At 38.6% G+C, this 14,688-nt stretch overlaps 2 protein-coding genes across 3 annotated transcripts in view; both read right to left on the bottom strand.

The window, feature by feature from the left end:
* The window catches only part of Eps8 (EGFR pathway substrate 8, signaling adaptor), a 162,195-nt gene that overhangs the window by 87,619 nt on the left and 59,888 nt on the right, over window positions 1–14,688 (bottom strand). The window contains exon 1 of one of the 2 annotated variants that reach the window (XM_004845819.4): window positions 7,807–7,996. The exons of the other annotated variant lie outside the window; for it this stretch is intronic. The gene's annotated coding sequence lies outside the window, so the exon portion shown is untranslated. Of the gene's footprint in view, window positions 1–7,806; window positions 7,997–14,688 lie in introns of those variants that run through there. 2 annotated transcript variants of the gene reach the window in all.
* LOC110349421 (uncharacterized) overlaps window positions 7,865–14,688 on the bottom strand; it is a 67,479-nt gene continuing 60,655 nt past the window's right edge. Inside the window, exon 3 of the mRNA XM_087214060.1 lies at window positions 7,865–8,047. Coding sequence (XP_087070186.1) covers window positions 8,033–8,047 — 15 coding nt within the window. The 3' untranslated portion in view covers window positions 7,865–8,032. The remainder of the gene's footprint in view (window positions 8,048–14,688) is intronic.

Here is a 14,688-nt window from a genome sequence, read left to right as displayed (position 1 = left end):
CCTAAAAAGATAAAAATAAATGCCTAAGAGTTTTCCCTCTACTTGTACCACTAACCCTCTCCCAACACCTTTTGAAATCCTTTATTTTGGGGGTGGATGGGGGTCTTCTTTCTCACTAATGGAAACAGAAATTCCAACTCTCAGCAAGCACTTAAATTATCAGCTATCCAATATTAGCCTTTTTGTAAGGGGAAGGACTGATGAGAGCTAGTAAGAAAGTCTTCAAACTTCACACTGAATCCGTAATGATCTGACAGCTTTAAAGTTCACTAAAGTTAAACTGCAATTACGTGTACATAGGCATCATTAAATTCTTTTACAATGAGCAACACACATGCTAATGTCACCAAGATATTAGCTTTTTTTTTTTTTTTTTAACCTCAAAGAAGACTAGAATTCGGGAATAACCATGAAGCCATTGAGTGGTGGCGCACACCTCCAGTCCCAGCACTCTGGGAGGCTGGGGCAGAAGGATCGCAAATTTGAGCCCAGCCTGGGCAACTTAGTGACTGTCTCATAAAAACCAAGGGCCAAGATTGTAGCTCTGTGTAAAGGCCCTGGGTTCAATCCCCAGCACTGTAGAAATTAAAAATAAGAAAACAAAAAGAGAGTAACTGAATGCATTCTCTTTCCTCTGTCTCCAATTCCCACTCACCTTCTCACCTAGGGTTACACTCTCTTTCCGTAATTGTGCAAATCTCTACTTCACCTTTTATGGCAAACACCATAATGCAGTGCTTCCTGTGGCTACTGCAATCATACTTCTCTGATCTGGGAAATATGCCACCTCTCTCTTCTCCTTCTACTTCATAAATCCCTCAATGAACCCAAACGTATAAATGAAATGACCTCCATTTAGAAGCTTAAATACGATTTTGAAGAAATAAGCTCTACTAATAGAAGCACTTGAGCGTCCAAGTTCTTGATTAACTCTCTGGGCCTGATTATCATGTGTTATTTTGTTGCGAGGATCACCCAGAGCCCAAGGACCACGGGTTCTGGCACAGAACACCTTCCTCCGCTAGCTGCTTTGGCAAAGCGTCCAGCACTCACCCCCAGCCTCAGACTGATGTTCGTAATGCAAGCTCACTTCTCCTTCTCAGTAGCAGGTCCAGCTGAGCACTTCACATCCACTTTACGGCCTCCTGGGTGACTCTCTTCAAGACAAGCTCCATTCAGGTGCTTGGACAGCAGGAAGGTTAGGGAAAGCTGGGCTGCAAGCGGCCTGGGGTAACCTCCCAGGACTGTCAACAATCTCAGGGGCTTAAAGTAGACTGGCTTCAGGGAGGAGAGGAGGAGTCTTCCCCAAGCAGTCCCTGGACTCGCAAGCACACCACAAAAACCCAGCAAACTGTCCGTGCAGTCTCCTTCCATTTAATAAACCTGTCTGCAGGCTCGCTACTTACAGTAGGCGCTGTATTTACAAATCTGGGTATACAGTAATGAGCCAAACAGGTGTAATTTCTGTCCTTTTACTTTGGGGAGAAACAACAGCCTTCTTTCATGTTTCCTTGAATATCCAAGCCCTGTTCTCTCCTTACATGGTTTCATAGTAACTGGAAATTTTCCTCCTAAAACTTTATAAACACATGGGCAATATGTTTAGTGTCTGCTTTTCAAAAATAAACTGTTACTTTGTATATTTTATACTGAAGCAGAACATATTTACCTATTTTTCACTTTACATTAAAAAATTTTAAGTCGTATATTTCTTTTAGGCAAATTGTTTTTAAAAACTTTTAATATGAGACTTGAATTTTCTGTCCTTTGTATATTCTATCATTTTCTACAATGTCTCTAAGGATATTCCTTAATATGCAAATTATATAATTATACAATTCTGCAACCTGTCTTATTTTGTGAGTATGCCTCTTGTTTATTTTTTATGTTTGAGACACTATAGTAAAAATGTTCATGTTGGATATTTACTTATTTTCAAGTCATAATTTTGAAGTCTACACTCACTTTTACACACAAATTTTCTTTATCACTCTCTTATCTGGAACAAGCCAGATAAACATATATGAAATCTTGGACTTAACCTCTACAGGCCTGGTTTCTTTATTTATAAAGTGGTTATAACATCTCTCCAGGGTGTGAGAAATAAATAGTAGGCAAAGTGCTTAACAAAATATCATCCTAATTACCAGTTCCTTCCTACATGGAGGGGGTAGGGTGTATGTTTGAAAATGTAAGCCCCCCCCCCCAAAAAAAAGAACAAGCCTTTAGGGCTGGAGATTTAGCTCAGTGGTTCCGGCACCTGCCTCAAAAGTGCAAGGTCCTGACTTTGATCCCCGGTACCGAAAAAAAAAAAGAACAAGCTTTTATTACTATTTTTTGCTTCAAGGGCTATACATCAGGACAGGAGATGACAGATTTCTGTAAAGGACTGGACTATAAATATATTAGGCATTGTCTCTGGCAATATGTATTTTGGATTTTGTAATAACCTACTAAATGATTTTGTAATACTTGGCTTGTAGAAAGAAAACAGGCCACTACCTATAGTTTGCTGTGACCTTGTTTTAAATTGATAGATACACATCAATCCTGCCCTTACTTCCTATTACTTGATCTTAATGTATATCCAGTGGAATGCTATCAAACTTTAGTTTAACAAATACACATTTAATATATGCACAAGTATACAATGTTAGGCCTTGTGAGGTAACTCACTACCAAAAGGAAAGAAAGATGCATCCCATGCTACAGAAGGAGTCCAGTCGTGTCACCTAAGCAGCTCTCTGACTGGCTGTGACAGGCATGGCCAGTGGGCTCTGTCTCGGAGTAAACCTGGATGGCACAGCCCACCACAGCTGGCCCACAAACCTGACAGCATGCTACTGGCCTGGACGCTGAAGGGGACGCGAATGCAAAGTATTATGTGTCTAAATGTATCGAAACACAGAGAAAATCTTTCTTCAGTGGGAGTGGCTGTGTAGGGCACTGACCATGAATGGAGCTTGTGGGACTTGGGGCTGCTCTGTGAGTCGGTGAGCGAGTGTGGGTGACCCGAAGGCCTGGGGTGCACCCGCCTGCATTCAGAGAGACTTTTTTCCTTTTCAATAATAAATCAACCTCAGCATATTATAACTGTTTTACTGTATAGACTTTTTCATTTTTTTAACTTGTTGATAGCATTTAGCTTAACACATATAAAACTGTACAAAAACATTTTCTTTATATCATTTCACAAGCTTTTTATTTTTATTTTTCTTCCTTTCGACTTTTAAAAATGTTGTTAACAACTAGAACACACACACACACACAGGAGCTGAGGCCTCCCAGGGTCAGGATGGCCACTGTCACCCTGACGGTGCCCCCCGCGCTCTGGGGGAGCGGAACACACACGGGGCTCTTGCCTGCTGGGACAACAACGCCTTGTTCTGGAATCCTTCGCCAGGGATCTGCCCAAGGCTGTTTCACAGTTCACTTTTTCTTTTTTTTTCTTCCCTTGACACTGGGGATTGAACCCAGGGCCCTTGCACTGAGCTAGAGAACCAGCCCTTTTTATTTTTTATTTTGAGAAAGGGGCTCGCTAAAATGCCAAGGCTGCAACTTAGGAGTGATTGGAAAGTGGCGGAAGAAGAGCTGGCTGAGATCATAGAGGAAGTGGACACATGAAATGGGGCAGGCGTGGCTCATGCTCTGAGGTGAGGCAAGGCTCCTGGGTTACTAAGGTGTGTTCGCGGGCATCTGCGTATTCCTGTGCACTTGTGAGTCAGCAAGGTGAAATATTCTGTGTTCACCTACTATGTCCCAGATGAAATTGTGCATTAGCAGAGGGAAATCCTCATTATGCTCAGATTGATCCCTGACGTAAGAACAAATTCCCATTTTCACAACAAGCATTACAGCAGAACTAACTGTATTTATTCCCAAGCTATGAATTCATGAAAAATATTCTGAGTCAGAACTGTAGTTAGTACCTGTAAAGCCTTTGGTGTTCGTCCACTTCCTACCCACCAGATGTCTTTAACTAGAACAAGTAGTCTTTTCCTGTTAGTACTAAGCCATCATGCAACATTACCTAAAACATATTCTTTCTTATCACTTACCTTTCCTTTTGTTCTGTATTTATACTTTGGATTTTTCATACGAGAGAAATCATGCAATATTTAGCCTTCTGTGTCTGATTTATTTCACTAACATGGTCTCGGGGTGCATCCATTTTCCTACAAATGACTCAAATTGATCCTTCTTTATGGCTGAATACAGTACTCCGCTGTGTACATATACCACACTTTCTTCATCCATTCATCTGTTGTTGAACATCTAGGTCACTTCCAAGATTTAGCTTTTGTGAGTTGTGCTGCTATAAATATAGGTATGCATGTATCGCTGCAATATGAAGTTAACTCTTTTGGGAAGATACTCAGAAGAAGTACAGCTGAGTCAAATGGAGTGTTTATTTCAATTTTACCTAAAACATTTCTAATTGCAGCTTTGTTTCTCCAAATTCCGCAACCTGGGTCATGTCTAATTCAGAAAACCACACCTTATTTCTTTATACCTGCCCTCAAATATCCAGAGAAGCAAAATGTACCACATCATTCCATTTATTAAGTCACCAAATATTTATTTGGTTGGTTGGTTTTTTGAGACAGGGCCTCACTATAGCTCAAACTGGCCTTGAACTCACAGCAATCCTCCTGCCTCAACCTCCCAAGTGCTGGGATTAAAGGCATGCACCACCACGCCCACCCATAAGTCATCAAATATTTATATCAAGCATCTACTAGGCAACATAGGAAAACAAGATAAAATCACCTTCTTCCCATCATGTTAAGAGAAGGTGTTTAAATAATTTAATCATTTAAACTCAGCTAACATCACAGAAGTAAAATATTATAATATGCATAAAAATAAATATAACCCAAGGTAGAACCCAAAGTATGAAAAGAAAATGCAAAAAGCAGAAGATGTTATTTTCAATGCTGGAGAAAAGGACAAGGAAAATTTGATGGTGGTGGTCAGTAGACTTTATGGATGAAGTAAATTCTGGTTATGAAGGAGAGACATCCTAATTACAGTCTAAGCAAAGAACAAGAGGCAGGAAATGGAAACCATAATGGATAAAGAACAAGAAATTGAGGACACAAATTACAAATGATAAACCACACACCACACAATGAATTTTATAAGACTGGAAACAGGAATCCACTAACAACTTCTAGCCAGAAAACTGTGGCATGAGGAAAGAATGGGCAAAATAGAGCTGGCTTTCAGGGACCCACTTTGAATAAGTGAAGAGAATTTATTGAGAGTCTTTGGCACACCGGGCCAGAGAGCAGGACAGCTTCCTTCACCCACACTCCCAGGCTTTGTGCCTGAGATTGATATTCCTGGCTCTATTTAGTAGATAGTAACTATGTCATCTGGTCTGGCAAGTTATATGAAGTAGTGAACTAAACAAAAATTACCTGCACAATGAGGAAAAGCACTTAAAAAAATAATACAATGAAAGTCAGTACAGAGTTGGGCTGGAGAGTTAGCTCAGTGGTGCCACACCTGCCTGGCAAGCGCAATGTCCTGAGTTGGATCCCCAGTTCCACAAAAAAAAAAAAAAAAAAAAAGAATACAACAGAGCATTGTAACCAGACATTTAAATCTAGTGATTAGAACCATACAAATAGTGATGTTAAACACTATTATTCTGATTACATCTAAATATGTTACACAATGTATTTCTAGTAATCAAGAATACATAGGCAAACATTCTTAAAACCAAACCCTTTTTAAATAAATACTCATATGTGGTCTAAAGTAAGCTTAAGAAAATACATTTCATTCTGTTCGGATCTTACACTACCAAGTGCAGAAGGTCAATAATGCGCCAATTGTTTGAAGGTTCTAGACAATATATGGACAATTAAAACTACCACAAGTTTTTCTAATCAAATCCTCAAATCTAATTAATGTATTTTGTAACTAAGATACTGTATACAAAAGACACAAATATAACCAAAAGAATTATAATTTCATCTAGCCAAAAGTTTAATTTTTAAGTACATTCATGTCAAACCAAACAACTGAAAATAATACATAAACCTAAGCTCTACAATAAGAGAAATTTTAAAATACTTAGTTGTTTAATTAAAACTATCCTACAGGGTGAGCATAGGACTATTTGATTATCTACTTCACTCTATCCCTGCCTGATGTTTTTATACAGCTCAACTAACAATAAAAAGGGCTAAAATATAATGAGCTGCTTCCACCACTTTAAAACCTCAAGGCAGCTCCTTCACTAAACTTGCTTACCTTGGTCAATTAGTGACAAATGATGTCACTGAAACGTAAATGAAAAGGGAACCTTCTCTATACAATTTATTTCAGAATTATTTATATAGAAATGAGACTAAACATCTTGACCTCTTTCTCGTCATTTCTTCTTATATACAATTTACTTAGGGTAAACTGAAGAAACTGTTTCCAAATCCAGCTGCTGAAAAACTGAAACCTCTTTTAAACCATTCCAGGTACAGTATACACAAAGATATCCTCCTAAAAATGAGGACATCTAGGTCAAAGAACAAAATATTTCACATTCCATTCTTAGAAATGATATGGAGTTTATAATCCACGTGATGCTGACATTTGCCTTGGAATCCAGCCAATAAAGCTGACCAAAGCTTTACAGCCAGGGTAGGAATAAATCAGGCTATAAACATTTCAAGGAAACTCACCTATTTATGCTACCAAAAGATGGGTATGATGTTCCTATGGGTAAAGTTTATATGATATAGAAGTCTCTTAGGAAATAAGAGACACAATACAAAAAAAATCATCACATGTGAAAATGTATTTCAAAAAAAAAGGATCTATTAGTCATAGCCACGGCACTAAACTGCTGAACACACTACATTTCTCAGCTTACCTTTGCTGTCTATCTAGTACACTCAGAGACAATGTTATCAGCTAATGTTTATTTTTAAATTCTATCAATCTTAGCCTTACATGTAGTAACAGAACAACAACAAAAAGGTTCCTTCTGAGTAAGATTAAATGTGATAAACCAATAAGAGCCATAAAAATAAAAGAAATATAGAGGCCTCCATATCTTAAGAATCATAGGTGTTTGTCACAAAACTCAAATGTGATATTTAAAATATCACAATTATAAACCTGGACTTTTTGAAGTTGTTCTTTAAAAGCTTCCATTATTTGACTAAACATTTACAAGTTCCATTAATATGCATGGATTTTTTTAAAAAAACACTTTCAATAAACACATTCAACTACCTTTTAGGTCCCAAGTAAAATGTTTACACAGAAATTTGGCAGTGTAAGTCTGTGGGCTTAAAGCCAGTAATAACCTAAGAAGGCTAAACTTGGTTAATAAGCAAATTTTCATAGTGCAACTAACACTGTACAAATAATGCAAAGCAGTTAACATTTATAAGATGATCACAGTATTTTATATATGATTAACTACAAAGTCATTGTTAGAAAACTTGATACTATGCCTCTGCATTTCCCACTATTAAGTTAACAGATTTCTTCTTAGCTATTAGATGGAGAGTATTCTTTTAACCACCAACACCCAAAGGAAGGAAAGTCTTTAAACCTCATCTCTGTAAGCAAGAAGACAGGACCGGTCCCTGTGGGGACTGGGGTACAGCCCATTTCACCACGTTCAGATTCCATGTGGAATATCAAAAAGAAATTTTTAAAAAACTGTCAAAGGACTTACTTGGACTAAAAGTATTACTATTTGTTTCAAAATCTACAGACACCTTCTCTAATAATTATGCCTTTGACAGCCCTCCTTAGCAAAGGAAATACTGACAAACTCAAACTTACCTGCCCACACAACTCAGGCAGATCCTCTAGCGATCCTCAGGCAGCAGTGAGGGAATTCCTCCAGGCTCACTTATGTGCCAAGTGACCTTTGGTTTATCCAAAGAAGGGTGGGACTCTAAGCTTAGGTTTCGGTATTGTACTGTACTGAACACAGTTTCTCCTTTGCTTTCTCCAGGGCGTTAACTAAAACTTCCTCTTCTTGTTAAGTAAGTAAACATAGCTACTACTAAGAACTTCTTGCCTAAGGTGGTGGGAAAAAAAAAGTTTAAAATGGTGTAAATAACAATGGCTAGCACTGATTGAGAACTTACTGTATGCTCTAGAATTAACCAAATAGGTAGTTACTATGATTACCTCCCCGTTAAAAGAGTCAGAATCTGAGAGACACAGTGTTAATAGGTAACTTAAAGGAATTGTGGATGTGGCAATATAGTCAAATGAGCTAATAAAGAAGTCTTGAGGGCCAGGGATTTAGCTCAGTGGTTCTGCCGCCTGCCTTGCAAGCGCAAGGACCTGGGTTCGATCCCCGGTACCAAAAAAGAAAAAAAATTTAAAACATAAAGAAGTCTTTGCACTACAAACACTTGGACATAATGAAAATAAGTATAACAATATTAAATACATAGCTTAAATTCCCTGGTGCAAACTAAAGCTAGATCCACAGTGGGCAATCAAAGCAATCACCGACAGCTCTGGCCATGAAGGATGCTCACTGGAGTCTGCAACCCTGAAAGTCTAGGTTCAAACTGATCTCATGGCCTTGCAGGCAGACATGATCAGAAGAAAATGCTGGCTGGAGACAGGAGAACTGTGTTAGATTTCTGGGCCCTGTTTCCCGGAAGCAGGGAACAAGCTGCACAGCTGTACCCAGCAGTCCACATGCTTTGTGAAGAAGGCCTGGCCGTACTCAGACAGGGGCACGGAGTTGGCACTACGGTCCTTCCATAAAACTGCAGTCATCTTCAGAGTGCTGCAGTCAGTTAAAAAGTGATGGGGCACTGAAGAAGTTCACCTGCCTTAGTTATATTTCAAGGGAGCTTGTCTCTGAGAATATGGGGGAGAAGGCAGAGGAATGCTACAGTCAAAAATTAAAATCATAAACCTGTGACACAACTGTTTCAAAGTCAGACTCTTATTTGCATGAGATTATTCAAGCTGAGAAATTGAGAATCTCCAAGCTAAGAAACTGGGTTAGTGATATCCCTGGTGTTTCCAGAAGAGGCATAAAACCACATTAAAAAAGGACAAATCTGCATGTAGAAAAACTGAGCTAACACCCAAACAAAACAATCAAATACTGAAGATGAACTTATGATTTATAAATTCCAAAATATGTGAGAAAGCAATTTACCAATATTAAGCTTCAACAGATATACCAAACAGAAAATTCAGTGCTCATCTATTTTTAAGAAGAAAACTCAAAAATTAAGGCATACTTAAATTATTAAAAATATGAAGGGGGATAATAATATGAAGAAAAGCCATCTATGAAAAACAGGTAACTGGAAAACTAGATAGGTTCTGCAAGAACCACTAGAATGCAGCTCCATAGAGACAGGCACCTACCTCTACACGCAGCACCCGGAGTTTCCATTGGTCTTCTGTAACTTAACAAGAGGATAACAGCGCTGTATGGAGTGTTTAAGGCTGGTTTAGAATCAGGCCTCAAGGTCACAGGCCCCCTGCTGAGCAGCGCCCACCGCACTCCCACTCCTACTCCCCACCACCTCTCGGGCTCCTGGCCACTCTGCTCTGCAACTGCTCATGCCCGGAAGTTCCTCCCATCACCCAGGCCGTTCTTTACCACCTGCAGCCTTGCAGAGAAGATGGATGGAAACTGCCACCTGGCCCCCGAGCCCTCTCCTGACGGGGGCTACTCCCCTGCTTAGGCAATGGTGCCAGTGACAGCCCTCAGCAAGCCGTTCCCTTGACCATGGCTTCCGCGGAAGAATCTCCTCAGCCACATCACAGCATCTGCCAGGGATGGTTCGTCCACCATCCGAAGACTGGCTGACACGTGGAATATGAGGACTCCGTCCCCTCGTTCCAACTGGGGACCATGGTAAGGAACTACCCCAGGTTTAGGGCTCCCCAACAGGTCAGATCTCACTTGAAACTGTGTGGCAGGCCCACGTCGCCCAAGGCTAGTTTGTCCCCTGCTTTCCACAGAGACTATAACAAAGGGTACCTGGGAAAAATGACAGGATACAGATACTCCAGGGAGAGAGAAGAGAGGAATGTTAAAGTAGTGAAACAAATAGGGAGAACAGCAGAAAGTACTAACATAATTTCTCTGGTGAGGAGATCAACATAGTATTAAAAATAAGAAAAGGGGGGCCAGGGATTTAGCTCAGTGGTTTCACCACCTGCTGCGCAAGCGCAAGGACCCGAGTTTGATCCCATGTACCAAAAAAAAAAAAAAAAAAATTAGGAAAAGGGAAGCCTTCAAAATGAATGAGATAACCAAAATAAACAACAGAATCACAAAATTCTACCCCAACATTTCAAAATATCATTTTACTTGAGATCTGAGAGGCTGTCACCATTCCAATGCATGTCATTTTTAAGATAATGTCTCATAGGCCCATGGGTTTGCCAAATACTGTATAAAAAAAAATATACTGCTGCCTCAAAATAGAGTTTGCTAATAATAAATTAATAGGTACAGTTAATACACTGCTCCTAAAGTGACAAAATTGATACACATTTTGCTTCTGAATCATTGATAAAGATATTAATGAAGTTTTATGACAGGCTAATCTGGTTCATTGTTGAGAATACTAGTAAAAAACTTCATGGACTTAAAAATCATGCATATCCACACTCCAAATGCCAAGGAATGGCATACAGCAAATCTTACTAGCAAGGCTCAGGGATATTTGTTGGTTCTCTTAATTTTCTAAGATTGGACAATTGGCCAGAAGCAGCCATATGAAACACTAAACATCTTGAATGTGACAGTTTTAGTTACCACATTTGGAGGAGGCTGTAAATTGCTTATACACATCGCTAATGGTAACCCTGCCTATATCCTATACTTTGCAACCACACAGATAAAGGCAGAGGCGAGAAGCTGTAACATAACCTGCCAAATAAGATCAGCAGATCCAGAATGACAAAAGATCACTCACAGAAAGTGTTGGGACAGCAAAGCAGAATGATCAGCACTGTCATGGCCCATTCATCTTGGAAGTACTTGCAGACTCTCTCGGTTCCTGCATGCTCTGCCCCAGTTCATCATCTGGGTTTCACTTCTTCCTCTCCTGAGAGTTACTAACTGCTTCATCTTCTCAAAAGCAACTCTTCTTGTCCTTCTAACTTTAAAACCTTTTTGATGCAAGTATGCAATTAATGTACTAATAATGTGAGAGAATCTAAAACAAGTTTCCAGGGAAAAGTCTTACTACATATTGTCAAATCTCAATTATGTACAAGCTATCGAAATTTATATGGGTAAAATGATCAATCAAATGTTTTAACAACTTATCTGGAGAAAGGATAGATGTAGTATGGTTATATTTGGGGAGAATGATATCTAACCGCTAATTTTTTCTAGGCATGCAAAAGAACAAACATGCATGGCACTTAACTAAGAGGAAGAACCATTGTGTTTCTATTCAAAAAAATAAATGAGTCACTATGGGTTTTAAACTATTCTTTGGTCACAGAACCTGAATTAAAGGTAATATGTATATGTGTGTGATATAGATACACACACACAATGAAACATATATATATGAAACATATATACACATACATATATATATACACATACATATGTATATATATATACACACACACACACAAATTTTATTGGCTATATGGGCACTTTTTAGAGTAAATATAAACAGCAGGACTAATATAATTCATGCTTTTCATAAGCTATTTAGAAGAGTGAAACAATTAAATATTCAAGTCTATAGATAGCGTAAGTCTCCTTTAAATTTGAAAAATACTGATTTGAGAAAGATAAACTAAAATTATACAACAGGGTATATGTAAATGAACAAAATGGTAGTTTCGGTATGTTTAGGTATACACTGAGGGAAACAGAAAACAAGCTTACTTGATTAAAGATTTTAAATGTCATCTTCAATCTTGGAAGTTACAATAATATAAGCTCTAATTTGGCAATTTCAATCAAAAATTCAACATGTTTTTTGAAAAAACAGTGAAAACAAAACAAAAAAAGTGATTTCTCCTTCTCGTTCATGTGCTATAACCAAAGAGAAGTCGTGAAGCATCAAGACCTCAGCACTAGGAAACCAAAGGCTGTGTTCCAGCACCAGAAATGCTACTTAATCACCCTGTAACCTCAGGTAAGTAAGGTAACCTCTCCCAGCCTCCACTGTCCCACCTGTAAAATGAGACCAGTTTGTAAGGTCTCATTCAGGTTTAATACTCTAGGATATTTTCCAACTTCAAATTTAAAAGAAAACAGTCTACTTAGATTTTTGGCTAAAACACCATCATTTCCAGTTTTACTGCTTTCAACATTAAATGATAAATTTTCAAAAAATGAAATTACCAAATAGAAAACTTAATGATAAATAAGGAAAAATTATGTCACTATGAGGACATCTGTAAATTCACTTCACAAATGATCAAATAACACTTTTACAGAACATTCCATTTCTGCTGAAAATTCCCACTTAAATAGACTGCTGAAATACAACATGCACAAAGAATTTCTGACAGGCAGGAAAATGAAAGCTTTCAGCAAAGCAGTAGCAATATTTCCCACCATTATAGAGCTATCACTTAAACTTTCCTCATTTCACCTGACACGGATGTGTAGCGCTCCACATAATTGGCTTGGTGAATGCATTATCAAAAAGACTGACAGAATGTTCCTTGGAAAATAGCACTTTTCAACTTATAATGTCATCCCCCAAAACCTAATCTTTCCACAAAATGCTAAACCCTAAAAGTGCTAGAATTACTGTGCTTCTTAAATCCACAAGCACCCTAGGCTTCTTATGTGCCATTTGGCAAGCAAAAGGCTTTTCATCCAGAACTATCAATCCTTTCTAGAGTATATTTACCTCAACTCTATAACACAGTCAGGAAATTATCACATTCACTAGATAAAGTGGCTCAACCTCACCTGTCTAGAATCACGTGCTACAGCACTGGGAAGGAAGTGATGGAGGAATAAAGGGACAGGAGCCAATCAGAAAATACAAAAAAGGAATTGTGTGTGCTGATAAGGTTTCATCTTGGCAAAAAAAAACCCTGGAGAAATGGCCACATTTAATTCCAAATCATGGACCTACTGAAGCACTTCAAAATATCATAGACAGAGATATATAGTACTTTAACAAGTTAATTCTGAGCAGGCAGCCTTGAAAAAATAAATCAGGAAGTATAACCAAAAAAAATCAGAATGGAATGTTTGCTTTCAGAGTAGCAGTCAGAAAAAGCTGTGTAAATAATTCCTAGGATGATATAGCTTATGCCATTCTTTGAAAATAAATACTGCAATTAAATTTGCACATCAAATGATCCTTGAAGCCTCTTATGTTACCAATAAACAGGGACAACAGAGGGGGCTTAAATCAGACCAGCTACATGGGTAGCACAAGAACTGCAGTCACATAAAAGAAGACACTACAGTGACACTTCAAACATGCCTGGGGGCTGAATGCCACAGTGAGACACTGATATTATATTGCCAGAAGACACACCAGTTTCAATAGTGGCTTTAATTCTCCAAATATCACTGGACTAGAGTTTGCCCAGGCAGCAGAATTTAGTTATGGCCTTTGGCTGAAAATCTGTTAATATGGTGAAGGCTTACGCTGGCAGGACAAAATATTAAAGGTCACTCTCAAGTTTATATTCAATTTATAAAATGTTGGTTCCCCGATTCAATTCCTAATCTTTGTTTTGCTTGCAGATTCAAGGCTTTGTAATGATAATTCTAACAATAGTATCTCTTGTATTTTTAACTTGGGGCTAAAGGAAATAGATTAAATAAACCTGCACAAAAGGTGGCATGTCTTTGTCAAAAGTGCCATGGATGTGAACCTTAAAGCCTCATTTTTCCTCTGGCTCTATAATTCAGTGTTACATGAGCTTAAATAAATCACTAATGTAGGCACTAGGATTCAGGTGTAAAGAACTTGGGTTCATGCGCAAAACAGGGTCAAATCCCACCTCTGTTATTTATAGGCACATTTACCTCACTAAGTGTCTGCTTATCTATGAAATGAACATAGTATCTTCCCCACAGAGTGGATGAGACAAGGTATGTGAGGAGCATAGCACGGTGCCTGATGAACTGTACATAATAAACGGGAGATTCAGACAACTTCTCTGGGTTTCCTCCTCTAAATAATTCAGACATTTTCTCTTTGCTGGATACTGCTTCAGATCAAATGGGGTAACATAAACATTAACTCTCCAGCTCCAGAGCCACAGAGAACATATTGGTCATACTACGATATAACCAAAGCAGGTGTAAAAGTTGTTCATTGCAGTCACACTCTGGCAATTGTGACAATCATACTATTAATGCTCATAAAACCAGATGCTCCTGACAAGCAAATATGACTGCATCTTGTACCCAGTTAAAATTCTTTATTGTCTGAATGCAGCTATGGACAATCAAAACCTCTTACTGCAGGGTGGGGGTGTATCTCAGGAGCGGAGTACATGCCTAACATTCGCAAGACCCTGGATTCAATCCACCCAACGGTGCAAAACAAAACAAAAGAAATCCTCAAAGGCCTTTCAGGATCTGATTCCTGCCTCATTTTCCAACTTTATGCCATTTCACTTCCTCCTCACTCACTTTGTTCCAGCTTGGGCTCTTCGGGCATGCTGCTCCCTTTGCTTAGAACCAATTTCTCCATCTCTTAGCATTTTTCATCCGCTAAG

This window comes from Heterocephalus glaber, unplaced genomic scaffold, assembly GCF_053883595.1.
Source record: "Heterocephalus glaber isolate CG9 unplaced genomic scaffold, H.glaber_assembly_v1.0 deba00001444, whole genome shotgun sequence".
Classification (NCBI taxonomy): domain Eukaryota; kingdom Metazoa; phylum Chordata; class Mammalia; order Rodentia; family Bathyergidae; genus Heterocephalus; species Heterocephalus glaber.
The sequence above is the reverse complement of the archived record's forward strand: the minus strand, read 5'-3'. Positions and strand labels throughout refer to the sequence as shown.